Raw genomic sequence first — 16,222 nt, 5'->3', positions numbered from 1 at the left:
CAGGAATCTTCCATATTACGGTCCAGGGGCATTGCGATTAATGGCGTAAATTTTTTAGTCAAATGAATCGCACTGAATTAACACGTTAAATCGACAGCCCTAGTTTTCAAATAAAACGAGTATTACACTTATTCACTAAACTGGAAAACACTCTATGACTAAATAAAAAGCAATATTTAACATTGACATCACGCGGGTTGACTGACAATGGCAAGCGCTGAGCCTTATACTGTAAGTTGCAGCATTTGCAATGTTCTTATTGTTTGCAAATTATAAGCCAGCAAATGTGGATTTTTTTTAACTCTCTCAATGTTAACTGTATTGCTGACTTCAACGGCTGCAGCGCACTGTGTTTGCCCGCTAACTTGTTTAAAATTTGGCAACTCGGTGTGTCGCAATACTATTGGGAAATGGGCAGTGGGCGGGATCACACAGGTCAAAACTCAAAAAGAAATTACAGCCAGAACAGACATTTCAAAGTAGAATATACTGGCTGTAGCATTGTTTTAGGAGTAGCCAGTCTTTAAACTTGCATGTTTCTTAAATCTCTGATAACATATTATGATAATTTTATGCTTAGTACAGAAAATATATTACATATTGTACCTTTAAATAAGATATGATTAATACTAAATTTACCTACCCAGTCCTCACAAGTATGCAAAACGTGGTCAAACTACACACATGCAATCCATATGTGTCCTTCAAAAATAACCCATGACATTTTTAACATAAACGTGTTTTAACATACGACTCTTCTGAACACATATTTAATGTAAAATGTCATATTTACCCAAAGAATTGTCAACCATTGAACAAAAAAGGAAGCTCTCTTGCACAATGTATGTTTTCATGTCTCTAACACAAGAGAGTGCTGGAAAGCTGGTGTTGCAAAAATCTTAAAGGGACCATTTCTTGAAATTTCTCCACTTGGCTATATGAATATTGATCTATTTTATTATTATTATAATTTTTTTACACACACCTAACGTTTCAGTTCAGAAGACATAAATGAATCCACTGGAGACTTTTATGATGCTATATGTGCTTATTGGAGCTTCAAAATTTTGGTCACCATTCACTTTAGGATTTTTGACTGAAGGGAAGAGAGCGTATCTCTCGAACCCTTAACAGTGAGAAATCAGCAGGAAGGAAAAAGAGAAATAAGTGGTAGTGAGACTACCCAATCCGGGTAGTGAAGCACCTTGGAACTATAGTTATTCACAACATGGTGTGGAAAAGGTCAGAACAGTCCATGAACGACACCTTTACATAATGTCAGTAGCCAACAGGGTAGTAGGACATTAAACATTTCTCTTTACACTGAAAAGCACTAAGAACGACACTGTCCAGAGACAGAAAGTCAAAATACAATGTTCTAGCTAACAGGGTAGTGAACATTGAGAAATCTACCTCATTCACTGTAAGATCCTGGGAAGAGAGGGAAGAGACATCCAAGTTGTGAAACCTGGCAAAGGTGCTAGGAGAAACCCAACCTGCAGCCAGACAGATGTCCTCCAAGGACACACCCATAGCCCATGCCAAAGAGGAGGCCATGCCCCTGGAAGACTGAGCCTTAAAACCGATGGACATTGCACTCGTTGTGAATCATAAGTGAGTGAAACAGCGTCGACAACCTAGTGAGAAAGTCTTTGCTTGGAGACAGACAAAACAAAGAACTGATCTATCAGCCTAAATTGACATGTATGGTCGACGTACATGCAAAGCGCCCTCACAGGACATAGCATGTGCCGTTTCTGTGCCTCATCTAACATGAATGTAGGTAACAACCTGAGTCTTGAAAAGAATGCCAAAACCTTGGGCACATATCCTTGCCTAGGCTTGAGAACTAGGAATGGAACAATTAAATTTTTTCCCCTTCCGATCCAATTCCGATACCTGTGTCAGCTGATACTGATCCCGACCCAATACCAGTGGGTTTTATTTCTTAATGAGTTAAGAACATCTATAATTTACTGTGTGGAACTGATTGGGAGTACTCTTTGTGTAAAGAAACAAAAACCTCTAACAATAACAATATAATTTCATTATAAAATAGGAAAACATAAAACAATTACATAAGAGCATTTGCAAAACTTTATTTTTAACTGGTCTTCAGGATGCAGCAGCAAAAATAACAGTAATTTCAGTCTTCAGTAGAAAAGAAGCCAGTTCTCTGGTCTACATGGTTTAAGATCTCTCTCTCTCTCTCTCTCTCTCTCTCTCTCTCTCTCTCTCTCTCTCTCTCTCTCTCTCTCTCTCTCTTTCATCATTTAATTCCCTTTAAACCATTTCATTGCTTTGGTATGTTGTTTCACTTGCTGATTAATGCAAGTAATTTAATGCCATTTTCAATATCTGAGAGCTTGTTGGAGGTTCCCTGTTATATCTTTTTGCCTGTAGATAAATGTTTTTACTAACTATATAATTATTCACAAAGTATGTCATTATAAAAAAAGTCCAAGAATCCCTGTGAAATGTCTACAATCACACCTGATCACTTACATTGAAGGGTTTGATTTGTAGACCGTACATTAATCAGACGTTCATTATTTAAAAATTGTTTTTGCAAGTGATTTCTGTATTATCTAGATAAAACTATTATAGGAATAAAACTGATTAGCACTAAGGGCTTTGAAAATGTACCACTTACTTGAGAAAATACTACCAAAGCAATACAAATAATGAAGAAGAAGAAAATAAAAGGAAATTGCTGGAACGTTAGTAGGACCTTCTTGGCGGGGAACTTTCCTCATTCTTAAAAACACTTAAAAATCCAATGAGCCTTCAGGACCTGGGAGAGGTAGTCAATGATTACAATTCCTGATGCCAGAAAGATTTCCTATGTGAACACTGCAGACACTGTGATGTGGATGGAAATGTATAACAAAGTGTTATTTTTATTTCAATCAATCAATCAATTAGGCTGTTTAACCTCATTTCTTAATTTGGCTCAATACAAACACAGTATCACAATCTACCGTATCACAATGCATTAACAATTAAGGAAGTCATCATTAACTTTTCATCAAGTCTTCCCACACCTCTTGATTATACATATTGGACAGATACAACAGGCATTAGGAATTTCAAGTAAAGTTCAATTAATTTCATGTCAAATTCTAGTTTAATTCTGCAATATTAGTGTATTGAGTAATGTGGTAGCTACATAAAAGAATGTAAATGTATTTCAGTAACACTATAGTAAGATTCTATTTATTAACATTAGTAAATGCATTAGGTAACATGAAATATCAGAGCAAGATATATTATTTAGTCCATGCTAGTTCTTAATGCATGAACTAATGTATAGCTACAACATCTTATATTAAAAATGTATTAGTATATATTTAAATAATATTACCCAAAACCAATTCATGCTGTAAATACTGTTCATTGTTAGTTCATGTTAGCTTATGTAGTTAATGTTAACTATAGTGTAAATAAATACAACCTCATTGTAAAGTGTTACCGTTTTTTCATTCAGCTCCTCTAACTAGGGATAAAAAAATAAAAAAAAATCTGTTTTGGTGTTTAAACAAATGTTCTTAAACGGTTGTGTGAAATTGGCAGAGAGAATTTGCATGTCCCTCCCCCGGACATACTGGTATAAAAGGAGGGAATCGTGCATCTGTCCATTCAGATTATTTCTTCGGAGCCGAGCGGTTGTGCGATCAGCGAGCTGAGATCACTTCTGTTCCACTCATCTCTGCAGAGCGTTTGATGTTGGATCTACAGCACGTATCAGCGGCTTTCTCCTTCTCGGCACACCAGTGCAGCTTTTCCCCTGGGCGCTTAGACAGTGCTTCTTAAAGAGCTATTTTCTCTCACTAAACGAGTTTAGTATCTATAAAAAAGCACACACACAGCGGCGTTGAACGTCCTTTTCAGGACGCGTCTTTTTAAAGATGACCTTCCTGGATGTGTTCAATATCTCCCCACTCCTGATGATCACAGACGCTGCCTCGTGTGTCTGGGCCGCAATCACACTGAGGCAGCATTTGTGGATGGTTCTTGTTCTCACTGCGAGAACTTAACCATGGCAACGTTGCAGTCGCGGTTTTCCTTCCTAAAAAGAATGCCACTCCAACCACCCCCCATATTGCTTCTTCTTCCCACGGGATTGAGGATGACACCTTTCACTGCCCGACCTCCTTGCTCGTCTGCTCTCACTACCCTCGAAGGCAGGGTGGCCCAGGGGTACTCGGAGGTCCCCCAGGTGGACAGAGCGGTTGCGATTCACCTGTGTCCGGAAAACTCTGCCACCTGGCGGGATCGCCGGTGCTCCCCTCCAAGGCCTGTAGGATGACGTCATCACTGACCGCCAAAGCCTACAGTCCACTGGACAGGCCGCCTCCGCCCTGTATGCAATGGCCCTCCTGCAAGTCCACTAGGCCAAGGCACTTAAAGATCTGCACTTGGGTAGTCCTCACGTGCTGTAGGAACTGCGCTCTGCGACCGACCTCGCCCTCCGGGCCACGAAGGTCACAGCGCGACTCGGCTACATGGTTCAGTTCGCCAGGCCCCCGCCCCCTTCCGGTGGTATCTGCTTTACCTCGGTGCTCTGCAAAGACGGCAACACCCTACGTGCTGAGTTCGTGACCCTTTTACTCAAACACGCGATAGAACCTGTCCCTCCAGCCGAGATGAAGAAGGGTTTCTACAGCCCTTATTCATTGTACCAAAAAAGGTGGTGGCTTGTGACTGATCCTGGACTTGCGAGTTTTCAACCGGGCCTTTTACAAACTCCCATTCAGGATGTTCATGCAGAAACACATTCTATCATGCGTCCGGCATCAGGATTGGTTCGCAGCAGTAGGCCTGAAGGACATGTACTTCCACGTCTCTATCTTGCCTCGACATCGACCCTTCCTATGTTTCGCATTCGACAGCCAGGCGTATCAGTACAAGGTCCTCCCCTTTGACCTGTCCCTGTCCCCTCGCATCTTTACGAAGGTAGCAGAGACAGCCTTTGCCCCGCTAAGGGAAGTGGGCATCCGCATACTCAATTACCTCGACAACTGGCTCATCCTAGCCCACCCTCGAGAGTTACTGTGCGCCCATAGGTGCTCAGGCACCTCAGCCGTCTAGGGCTTCAGGTCAACTGGAAAAAGAGCAAGCTCGCCCCAGTTCAGAGCATCTCTTTTCTTGGCATGGAGTTAGACTCAGTAGCGCGCCTCACCAACGAGTGCTTTCAGGGAGGACGAGGAACAAGTTACTTTAGTGGCCCTCTATTGGCCCACGCGGACTTGGTTCTCGTATCTCACGCTCCTCGCGACAGCCTCTCCCTTTCGAATTCGTGCCCAGACCTCTGGAACCTCCACTTCTGGTCCCTGGATGGGATGTGAAAGATCTACTGTAAGTGGCCTGCCACCTGCTGTTGTAGACAAGATCAACCAAGCCAGAGCTCCCTCTAACAGGCAGCTTTACGCCCTGAAGTGCCGTTTGTTTGCGAATTGGTGTTCTTCCCGATCTGAAGACCCACAGAGATGCGCAGTCAGGTCAGTGCAGTCTCTTGTTTCTGCAGGAGAGGCTGGAGGGGAGGCTGTCCCCCTCCACCTTGAAGGTTTATATAGCTGCTATATCGGCTCACCATGACACAATGGATGGTAAGTCCTTAGGGACGCACAACCTGATCATCAGGTTTCTTAGAGGTGCCCGGAGGCTGAACCCTCCCATGCCATGCCTGTTCCCCTCATGAGATCTCTCCGTGGTCCTCTCAGGCCTCCAGAGACACTCCCTCATTTCCATCAAGAGGGTTGGGGACCTGCAAGTGTTCTCTGTCAGCGACACTTGCCTGGAGTTCGGTCTGGCAGACGCACATGTCGTCCTAAGGCCTTGACCGGGCTACGTGCCCAAGGTTCCTACGACCCCCTTCAGGGACCAGGTAATGAACCTGCAAGCGATGCCCTGGGAGGAGGCAGACCCAGCCTTTTTGTTGCTGTGTCCGGTGCGTGCTTTGCGTACCTATGTATATGGACCGCATGCAGAGCTTTAGATGTACTGAGCAGCTCTTTGTCTGCTTTGGTGGACAGCGGAAATGGAACACTGTCTCCAATCAGAGGCTATCCCACTGGGTCGTCGACGCCATCACCTTGGCCTATCAGACCCAGGCCATGGCTGCCCCCTTGCGGGTTCGAGCACACTTGACGAGAAGTGTGGCATCCTCGTGGGCATTGGCCAATGGTACCTCCCTAGCAGACATCTGCAGAGCGGCGGGCTGGGCAACACACAATACTTTACTTATTTACTTAAGTATTTTTCACAATACTTTTGCATTCTTTTGAAGCTTGAAGAAGTGGTCACCATAAACTGCCATTGTGTGACATCACTGAGCACTTTTTTTATCTTTTTTCATAATTTGTTCCTTTGTGTTAAGAAAACAAAAGAAAATCAAATGAAGTTCTAATACCACGGGGTAAGTAAATAATGATTGAAATTTCATTTATTTATTTTTTTGTGAATTAATCCTTTTAGAACCAAGGGAATGTAACCTTTATAACTGGAACATTTGTTTAAATTCAGTTACCATTTTGTCTTGTGGAATATATGAGAGTATCTGTTGTCAAATTGCTTCTTCAAGGTAGAACTAAATACATTTTTATGATACCTCTTATTTTTTTAAATGATAACACAAGGATGCATCAGGTTTTATGTGCACAAGCAGTGCATAGGACTGCCCCCAATTGTGTTTTCTTAGTTGTGAATGTTAAAATAAGCTTAAAATATTGATGTTGAGTTTACAGTTACACTTTTAATTCATATCCATGAACAGATTCAATCAGACTTGACTCTGACTTGGCCCGTAATGGTCTCTGGCTCGACTTGGACTCGGCCTGTTATGGAATCGGACTCGACTTGGACTTGGCCTGTTTTGGACTTGGGCTCGACTTGGAATCGGCCTGTTATGGACTCGGACTCGACACGGACTCGGCCTGTTATGACACGGACATGAGTCTGATTCTGCCCCTTTTGTTCTTAGACTTGACTCTGACTCGATTGTTTAAAGACTCGGACTTGACTCTGAATCTACTAAGGTGAACTCTAACCAAACACTCTGCAACCATCTTGGGAAAGCTCCCGGGCAGCTATTTTCTATGGATACAAGCGGCATAAAAATACAGCTATCTACTTCAATAGGGAAAGACTGAAATCTCCAAACTTGTTAGTCTAGATTACAATCAAATAACATATTTTAAACAGAAAGTAAAATCTGACATCAATGGTGTAAATATAACACTTGCTCGATCTCTCTCTCTCAGAGAGTCCTCTCCGTCAGTCCTCCCCGCAGTGGATTATGGGGATAGGCCATCAGCGAGATGTATTAAGAGTGCATTGTGGATAAGAATAATTGAGCAAATGTAGGAAACGAGTTGTTCACTCAGAATTCAGACACTACTACAAAATAGCCGACACCTGGAACAGTGCACTAAATAGATGAAACCAGGTGATTCTGGAAACAGCTACCATTTTTCTGGCTGGACCAGCTAATGTGCTTGCATGTCACTTACAGGAGATGTCTGTATCTAAAAAATTATTGGTTCTTTTACCTGAAAGGTGGGACTTCCTTTTCTACATCCAGTTATCGGCCGTTCAAATTTCTCATATTAATTTTAATACAAGTGCTTCGTCTCTAGTGTGACTAACTTTGTTTAATTTTTAGTAGTGAATAAAGCATGTCATAAATACTGGGCAATTTCCAAATGCCATTTTTGCACCCTTGAATGGCACTTCAGGAAGGGGACACCAATCGTGTGTGTGTGTGTGCGTGCATGCATGCGTGCCTACCAAATTTCACAGTTGGTGCGAGTCACTGTGGCTTGAAGGCCTCTCCAGGTCTCCGTCTAACCATTAGACGACCGAGTGTAGGACCGGTGATGATCTGGGGTGCCTCAACAAGGCTGGAATTGGGCAGTTCCATCTTTGTGAAGGATGCATGAATCAAGCCATGTACAAGGTTATCCTGGAAGAAAACTTGTTTCCTTCTGCTCTGACAATGTTTCCCACCTATGAGGATTAGTTTTTCCAGCAGGACAATGCTCCATGCCACACAGCCAAGTCAATCAAGGTGTGGATGGAGGACCACCGGATCAAGACCCTGTCATGGCAAGCCCAATATCCAGACCTGAACCCCATTGAAAACCTCTGGAATGTGATCAAGAGGAAGATGGATGACCACAAGCCATCAAAGAAAGCCGAGCTGCTAGAATTTTTGCACCAGGAGTGGCATAAAGTCAACCAACAGCAATGTGAAAGACTGGTAGAGAGCATGCCAAGACGCATGAAAGCTATGATTGAAAATCAGTGTAATTCCACCAAATGTTGATTTCTGAACTCTTCCTAAGTTAAAACATTAGCATTGTGTTTTTATAAATTAATATTAACTTGTTTTCTTTGCATTATTCAAGGTCTGAAAACTCTGCATCTTTTTTGTTATTTTGACCATTTTCTGCAAATAAATGCTCTAAATGACAATATTCGTATTTGGAATTTGTAACAGCTGAACTCAGTCAGTCCAAAAGATCGCAGCGTAGTGCACTGTTCATGGGATTTATGGGAAGTGGTTTTCATTCTATAATGGCCCCAAATAGCACATGTACATCTCAGAAATGTCCTACAATGTAATCAACATCTGCTAAACATCTTAAAATGAGCAGATTTACAAACATTCTAAATCATAAACGTCTCAAAGTCACCTGCTGTAGGCCTATTGAAATCCAAGAGGAAACGTCTTATAGACATAGAGCAAACAACCTAAAACATACATTTTCCAGATGTAAACACACACATCAAATTCATCACACATGTCTGGGTGATGAATGTGTGCTATCGGGGGCATGCATAGAATTCTTAGGTAAAGAATTATATTTATTTGTATCTTGTAGAGCAAACTGTCAAAAGGGGCTTTAAGATGTAGCATAACATTTGAAAGTTTTACGTAGTAACAAAACAATTTGAAATCAGCAACTGACAGAACACAGAGCAGTTAACAAGGTTATAAAGACTTTTTAACCAAAATCTTCCTTTTAAACAACCCGGCTCCTGTATCACCATTGACAGTGTGTCTGTCAGAGTACAACTTAGGCTATGTAGTTAGATTCAAGACTGTACAAAATGGACATTGATTAATAGTGCTCTTGTGTCTGTGCCAATTTTGCCCTGTTGTACACACATCATTTAACACACATTCATTATTGCACACGCATAATTTGACACATTCCCAGCCATGTTTCGATGCTTTTTTATGGATAAAGAGCACAATAATGAGCCGTTCACACCGAATCGTTGCTGCGTCTGTTCGCGTTATTTTGTTTTATTGTTTTCCTATGTTGACATTCGCTAAACGGATATGTTTGGCCTTTGTCCCTGCTTCCAGCCTATAGATGCATGTTACGGGTTCCGTGTGAACAGCCCCTAAGTATGTTACTTCTACTCCACTACGATAGATGGCGGTGTGTCCTTGTAAGGGCTCTCGTCTTTCGTTTATATGATGTCAGTCGCTCTAGCGTTGCCAAATGTCATAAAATATACATAACTTGACTGGAAATCCTGAAGTGAACAATGTCTAAAAGTACATCAGCAGATATTAGTTGTATAATTTAATATTTCATTTTCACATGTTTATAATGTAAGTATGTGTGGGATGGACCGAAGTAATCGCATCTCTGACGCTCTGAAGGATCTGGGGGTTTTTACATAATCTGGCAACACAACATTTCGTCACAGCTATCAAAACACGTGGGTCGGAGGTTTACGGTGATCGGGGTTGAGATGCGTGGTTTCAGGGAAATATCGCATTAAAACGCATTTTAACACAAAGCGTATTAAAATGTATTCTTATCATATACTTAAAGTCTACTAATAGAGATGTGTCTGATGTAAATCAGTTGGAAATCCTGTAACACCGACCGACTGGGTTTGTAAACTGTCCTTTACACTCATCATGACTCACTATGAGTAACATCATAGTGCAAAGAACACTCTGGGAAACTGTGACACAATCCTTCAAACTGCCAATGGCACTCATACGGTGGATCATAACTAAACTGATAAATCCAGCGTGGATGGGCGCGCATCCGTCCCGGAAGATGGCTGGTGAAACAATAGTTGCTAATAAAAGAAGAAAAATGGTATGTTTTAAATAAGAGTTGATTTGCATACGTGTTTGGCATGATCTTTATTATCGTATTGATACTAATTGTGAAGTCTGATAATGTATGGCTGTTTCTTCAACTTAAGCACTTTCATTGCCAGGGAATAATTTGATTTATTTTTAATGTATTAAAAAAAATTGTCATATGAAGGTCACATTGAAAGTAACTTGGACACATTTATGAGGTCTTCATAATTTTTGTTCCTTTTTAAAGTGCCTTTTATGTATAGATTTGGCTGTATTATCTTTGTCCGACTCAGACTTTCAAAATTAAACTATGAAAAGCCATTGTAATATTAAAGTTTTTACTTGATTGAAACTATGTTAATCTAAACAAAGATTTAAATAAACATTAACCAGATCTATTTCTAGTATTACAACATTTTAAGATTTTTTTTCTTCAATGAATAATGCAAAGAAAACACATTCACATACATTTTTAAGCAACACAATACTAATGTTTTAACTCTAAAGTCCGTGTCCATAAATGTAAAACATGATGTAAAAAAAAAAAAAAAAACGTTGTGAGCGTGTTATAGATAATAATAAAAAAATACCACAACATTACTTTCTAGAAGTCCACAGTGCAAAAAGTGCATGAAGTTGCAAATATATTTAAGGACAGCAGTACCGGTATAGAATTACTATTCTAAACAGGGAATTAGAACTCATAATTGAATCACATTGTTTGTTGTTTCTGTGTTTCAGGTTGTAGGGCTAGGAAATCCTGGCATGAATGGCTCTCGACATAGTGTTGGTATGGCTTTTCTCACAACATTAGCTGAACATTTGGGAGCATTGGATGGCTGGAGATCAGACCGACATGTGTCTGGGGAGGTCATTCTCGCAGACCTTCAAGATATTCAGTTGGTTCTTCTCCGGCCCAAGTTGCTTATGAACATCAATGGCATAAGCGTTGCAAAAGCAGGTGTGAGACACATTGTTTTGTCTTATATTGGCATAACTGGCCTTAGGATGATTAAATCTACAGTTTCACCCAGTTCATTTTCATCCTTGTTATTTTTGGGAAATCTGAAATTATGTATGTATATATGTGTATTTATATTTGTGTATATGCCCATTATTTTTCTAATTATTAGTAACTTTTGTTCATTTTTCCAGCCAGCAAATATTTAATTCAGCCCAATCATATTTTCTTGATACATGACGAGCTTGACAAACCACTTGGGAAGTTCAGCATTAAACACGGTGGAAGTGCAAGGTGAAATACACTGATTTAAATGTCTTTCTTAATACAGTATGTATTATATTATTCCATCTTAATTTGCCATTGGTCTGATCTCATCCCTCATACATTTTCTGCCAGGGGTCACAATGGTGTTAGATCGTGTGTGGACTCCCTTGCTACTGATGTAAGTAAGCAAATGTTTTTATAGAGCAAAACTGCCATTTGCTATATAAATTCATAATAGCAGCACTATGAATTTTTGCAGGTAATGCCCCGGTTGCGTATTGGTATTGGACGACCATCGGATAAAACATCGGTCGACCGTCACGTTTTGGGACGTTTTTCACAAGAGGAACAAAAAGTTCTGGACTCTGTCATGAAGCAGAGTTTGGATGTTCTGCTGACATATCTCACAGACGCACAACCCCAGACTTCCCCAGCAGAGGGAAGGAGAGCCTCACGAAAGAATAAAGAGAGGATACTTTCATCTCCTCATGGTGTCACAGAAGAGCAAAAACAGAACTGAGCTCCTGTTACCATACAGAATATCATTATAACTGTGTTTCTGTTATGAAGGAGTTGAGTTTTAGTATGATGTAATGTTTAGATCCCAAATAGAGGAAAGGAGAGCATCACCCAAGATAAAAAAAAAATGGACACTTTGACCACCTCTTGGCACCACAGAAGGGCAGACACAAAATTGACATCATGTTATGATAAATTGTGTTTTTGATAACTGTATCTCTGATCTGAAGTAGCTGAGTTTTGTTAGGATGCAGTGTTTAAGATTTGTCAGAGGTGTCATTATTGAATATAGCACTACCATCTTTTGAAGTTCTGTAGATTTATTTGGATGCAACAGCCAGTTTGCTTATCTGTGGTGGTTTGAAACATGAACAAGGTTGACTGTATAATGTAATGTTTGTCATTTCAAATAATTTGATTATTTTTTAACTTAATCTTTGCAGCATTGTTTTTTTTTTATTACATATTTTTACATTTAGCCAGATATTTCCAAACACTTAAATCTGATCTTCAAACAACTTCTTGAGTTAAAAAATATTTGCTTGAATTTTAAGAATACCTTCCCTACTCAAAAGAGAATTTTGAAACCTTAAAATCCTTCTAAAAGCTGCCTTTGCGTCTATCTTCTATCATAAGGTGTCTATCTTCATAAAAATTAGTTTCAGTTTGTATTTTGTTCAGCTAAAATAAAGCTTTTTTACAGAGCATTTATGCAGTTGAAGTCAGAAGTTTACATACACTTGGGTTGAAGTCATAAAAAAAAAATGTTTAACCACTCCACAGATTTCATATTTGCAAACTATAGTTTTGGCAATTTGTTTAGGACATCTATGTGCATGACACAAGTACATTTTCCAACAACTGTTTACAGATGGATTGTTTCACTTTTAATTGACTATATCACAATTCCAGTGGGTCATATGTTTACTAAGTTAACTGTGCCTTTAAGCAGCTTGGAAAAGTCCAGAATATTATGTCAAGCCTTTCACCAATTAGCTTCTGATAGGCTAATTGGAGGTGTACCTGTGGATGTGTTTTAAGGCATACCTTCAAACTCAGTGCCTTTTTGCCTGACATCATGTGAAAATCAAAAGAAATCAGCAAAGAAAAATATTATATTATATAAAAAATATATTTTTGGACCACTACGAGACTAGTTCATCCTTGGGAGTAATTTCCAAACACCTGAAGGTACCACGTTCATCTATTCAAACAATAGTATGCAAGTATAAACACAATGGGACCACATAGCCTTCATTCTGCTCAGGAAGGGACTTCTTTTGTCTCCTAGAGATTAATGTAGTTTGGCATGAAAAGTGCAAATCAACAACACGGGACCTTGTGAAGATGCTGGAGGAAACAGGTAGATAAGTATCTATATCCACAGTAAAACGAGTCCTGTATTAACATTACCTGAGATGCTGTTCAGCAAGGAAGGAGACACTGCTCCAAAGACTGCCATAAAAAAGCCAGTCTACAGTTTGCAAGTGCACATGGGGACAAAGACCATACTTTTTGGAGGAATGTCCTCTGGTCTGATGAAACAAAAATGTATCTGTCTGGCCATAATGACCATCGTTATGTTTGGAGGAAAAAGGGTCGAAGAATACCATCCCAACCGTGAAGCATGGGGGTGGCAGCATCATGTTGTGGGGGGTGCTTTGCTGCAGGAGGGACTGATGCACTTCACAAAATAGATGGCATCATGAGGAAGGAAAATGCTGAAAGACATCAGACAGGAAGTTAAATCTTGGTTGCAAATGGGTCTTCCAAATGGACAATGACCCAAAGCATACCTCCAAAGTTGTGGTAAAATGGCTTAAGGACAACAAAGTCAAGGTATTGGAGTGGCCATCACAAAGCCCTGACCTCAATCTGACAGAAAATTTTTGTGCAGAACTGAAAATGCATGTGCGAGCAAGGAGGCCTACAAACCTGTTACACCAGTTCTGTCTGGAGGAATTGACCAAAATTCCAGCAACTTTTTGTGAGAAGCTTGTGGAAGGCTACACAAAACTTTTGACCCAAGTTAAACAATTTAAATGCAATGCTAACTGTGTGTATGTAAACTTCCCACCCACTGGGAATGTGATAAAAGAAAGAAAAGCTGAAATAAATAATTTCACATTCTTAAAATAAAGCTGTGATTCTAACTGGCATAAGACAGGGGATGTTTTCAATGATAAAATGTCAGGAATTGTGAAAAACTGAGTTTAAATGTATATTTGGCTAAGGTGTATGAAAACTTCTGACTTCAACTGTACACCAATCAGCCACGACATTAAAACCACCTGCCCACTATTGTGTAGGACCCCCTCATGCTGCCAAAACTGTGCCAACCCGTATCTCAGAATAGTATTCTGAGATTATATTCCTCTCACCACAATTGTACAAAGCAGTTATCTGAGTTACTGTAGACTTTGTCAATTCGAACATGTCCGGCCATTCTCTGTTGACCTCCCTCATAAGGCGTTTCTGTCCACAGAACTGTCACTGACTGGATGTTTTTTATTTTTATTTTGGCACCATTCTAAGTAAGTTATAGAGAATGTTGTGCGTGAAAATCCCAGGAGATCAGCAGTTACAGAAATGCTCAAACCAGCCCGTCTGGCACCAACAATCATGCCATGGTCCAACTCACTGAGATCCCATTTATTTCCAATTCTGATGTTTGATGTGAACGTTAACTGAAGCCCCTGACCCGTATCTGCATGATTTTATGCACTGCACCTCTGCCACACGATTGGCTGATTAGATAATCGCATGGATGATTGTTGGTGCCAGACAGGCTGGATTGAGTATTTCTGTAACTGCTGATCTCCTGGGATTTTCTCACACAACAGTCTCTAGAATTTACTCCGAATGGTGCCAAAAACAAAAAAACATCAAATGAGTGGCAGTTCTGCAGATGGAAACACTTTGTTGATGAGAGAGGTAAACAGAGAACTAACAAAGTCTACGGTAAGTCAGATAACCACTCAATTGTAGTGAGAAGAATATAATCTCAAATGCTATTCTGAGATGCGGGTTGGAGCTGTTTTGGTGGCACTAGGGGGACCTACACAATATTAGGCAGGTGGTGTTTTGGCTGATCGGAGTATATATATATATATGTTAGTTATATAATTTAAAAATGAACCTGTTCTTTTCGGTCTTCAAATTGTATAAATATATTATACAAAAAAAACAGGACATTATATTGCTTGGAAAAATAAGTTTGGTAATTTAGAGATTAAGAAATCACCTTTATTGTTTCACTGCATTGACAAATGCTAATTAAACATTGAATCGATCATGTCATCAGCAAATATTATAAGGAGAGTTTAAAATCTTTCTGTCAGTTCTCTGTCTGTTATTATTTATTATAGGTGTTGGCAAATTGTTTCATAACTTAAACTTTGAAATATTAATTTATCATTCTGCATTTGGCACAGAGCAATTATTGTATTAAATGATCCATCTCATGTAATAGTGGTATAACACTCATTTCTGATTTTCAGCATTCCAGCTAGATGCACTTCATTGCCTTATAGCTGTCATTTACAATGGACCTTTCCCAGCTTCTCTGAATGGTCAGGATTGCTTAGTCCACTCACAGCTCCAACAATACTTAGGTCAGAGGTCACTGGCATGGCTGGACACTCAGGCTAATACAAAAGCGCAAATTTATTCAGGTCAATGATCTGAGACTCCTAGGGGTCTTCCCTGTATTACAAAACTATTTAAAGTAATAGCCTACATAAAGCCAAGGAAAAAAATATACAGGTTGATATTTTGTATATGCAGTTATTGGAAACAAAAGTATTGTAACTTTAGTTGCCCATATATAAGTTGCTTTCAATTTTAGATACTTGTAATGGATGAATGAAAGGATCAGCATCACTCCTCGCATTTTACAAGCACATTTATAAAGGACTGGTGTATTATTATATAGAGCTATATCTATTTAGTTGACGTTGTAAAATAACTGATATTATTCAGAATTTTCTTATAGGCTAAACCCTGCATTTTGCGCCTATAAAAACAATTAAGAACGGTTTATGAATAATTCCTTTGTGGTGAAGTGCCAGGTAATCCCTTGCACGAGTCCATGATAAACGGAAACGTCACCGAGGACACAATGCGTAATTGCACAGTACAGACACTGTTGGATTGTAATTGCAATGGACAGAAAAATAGAGTCTTGTTTCTTTAAGAGGTGACTGGTCCCAGCGCAGCTGCTGGTCAGTGCGCCGGTTGAGACAGTGGATACTCATCCCCTTCTCATCACAATGGCCATTTATCACTCAGTGGTGTGTTATTCAAATGTCGTACCAAGCGACCAACGACCCCACTCTCGCGCTCGCCGTTTGTTT

The 16,222-nt window shown here is 39.9% G+C and overlaps 1 protein-coding gene across 1 annotated transcript; it reads left to right on the top strand.

Moving 5' to 3' along the window:
- Positions 1-9,731: 9,731 nt before the first annotated feature.
- Positions 9,732-12,685, top strand: LOC127643012 (probable peptidyl-tRNA hydrolase). Its single transcript, XM_052125529.1, has 5 exons — positions 9,732-10,130; positions 10,862-11,081; positions 11,276-11,375; positions 11,481-11,526; positions 11,608-12,685. Exons 1-5 carry the CDS (start codon positions 9,954-9,956, stop codon positions 11,866-11,868), a joined length of 804 nt encoding a protein of 267 aa, XP_051981489.1. The 5' UTR covers positions 9,732-9,953; the 3' UTR covers positions 11,869-12,685.
- The last annotated feature ends 3,537 nt before the right edge of the window (positions 12,686-16,222 follow it).

The sequence above is a fragment of the Xyrauchen texanus genome, chromosome 4 (assembly GCF_025860055.1).
Source record: "Xyrauchen texanus isolate HMW12.3.18 chromosome 4, RBS_HiC_50CHRs, whole genome shotgun sequence".
In the NCBI taxonomy this organism is placed as follows: Eukaryota; Metazoa; Chordata; class Actinopteri; order Cypriniformes; family Catostomidae; genus Xyrauchen; species Xyrauchen texanus.
This window is presented reverse-complemented; position numbering and strand designations above follow the sequence as displayed.

Excerpts from the sequence above, each read along its gene's own strand:
- LOC127643012 (XM_052125529.1), top strand. The coding sequence starts at position 9,954 with ATGAGTAACATCATAGTGCAAAGAACACTCTGGGAAACTGTGACACAA. Across the intron at positions 10,131-10,861 it reads CTAATAAAAGAAGAAAAATG|GTTGTAGGGCTAGGAAATCC; the intron begins GTATGTTTTAAA and ends TCTGTGTTTCAG. Across the intron at positions 11,376-11,480 it reads AAACACGGTGGAAGTGCAAG|GGGTCACAATGGTGTTAGAT; the intron begins GTGAAATACACT and ends ATTTTCTGCCAG.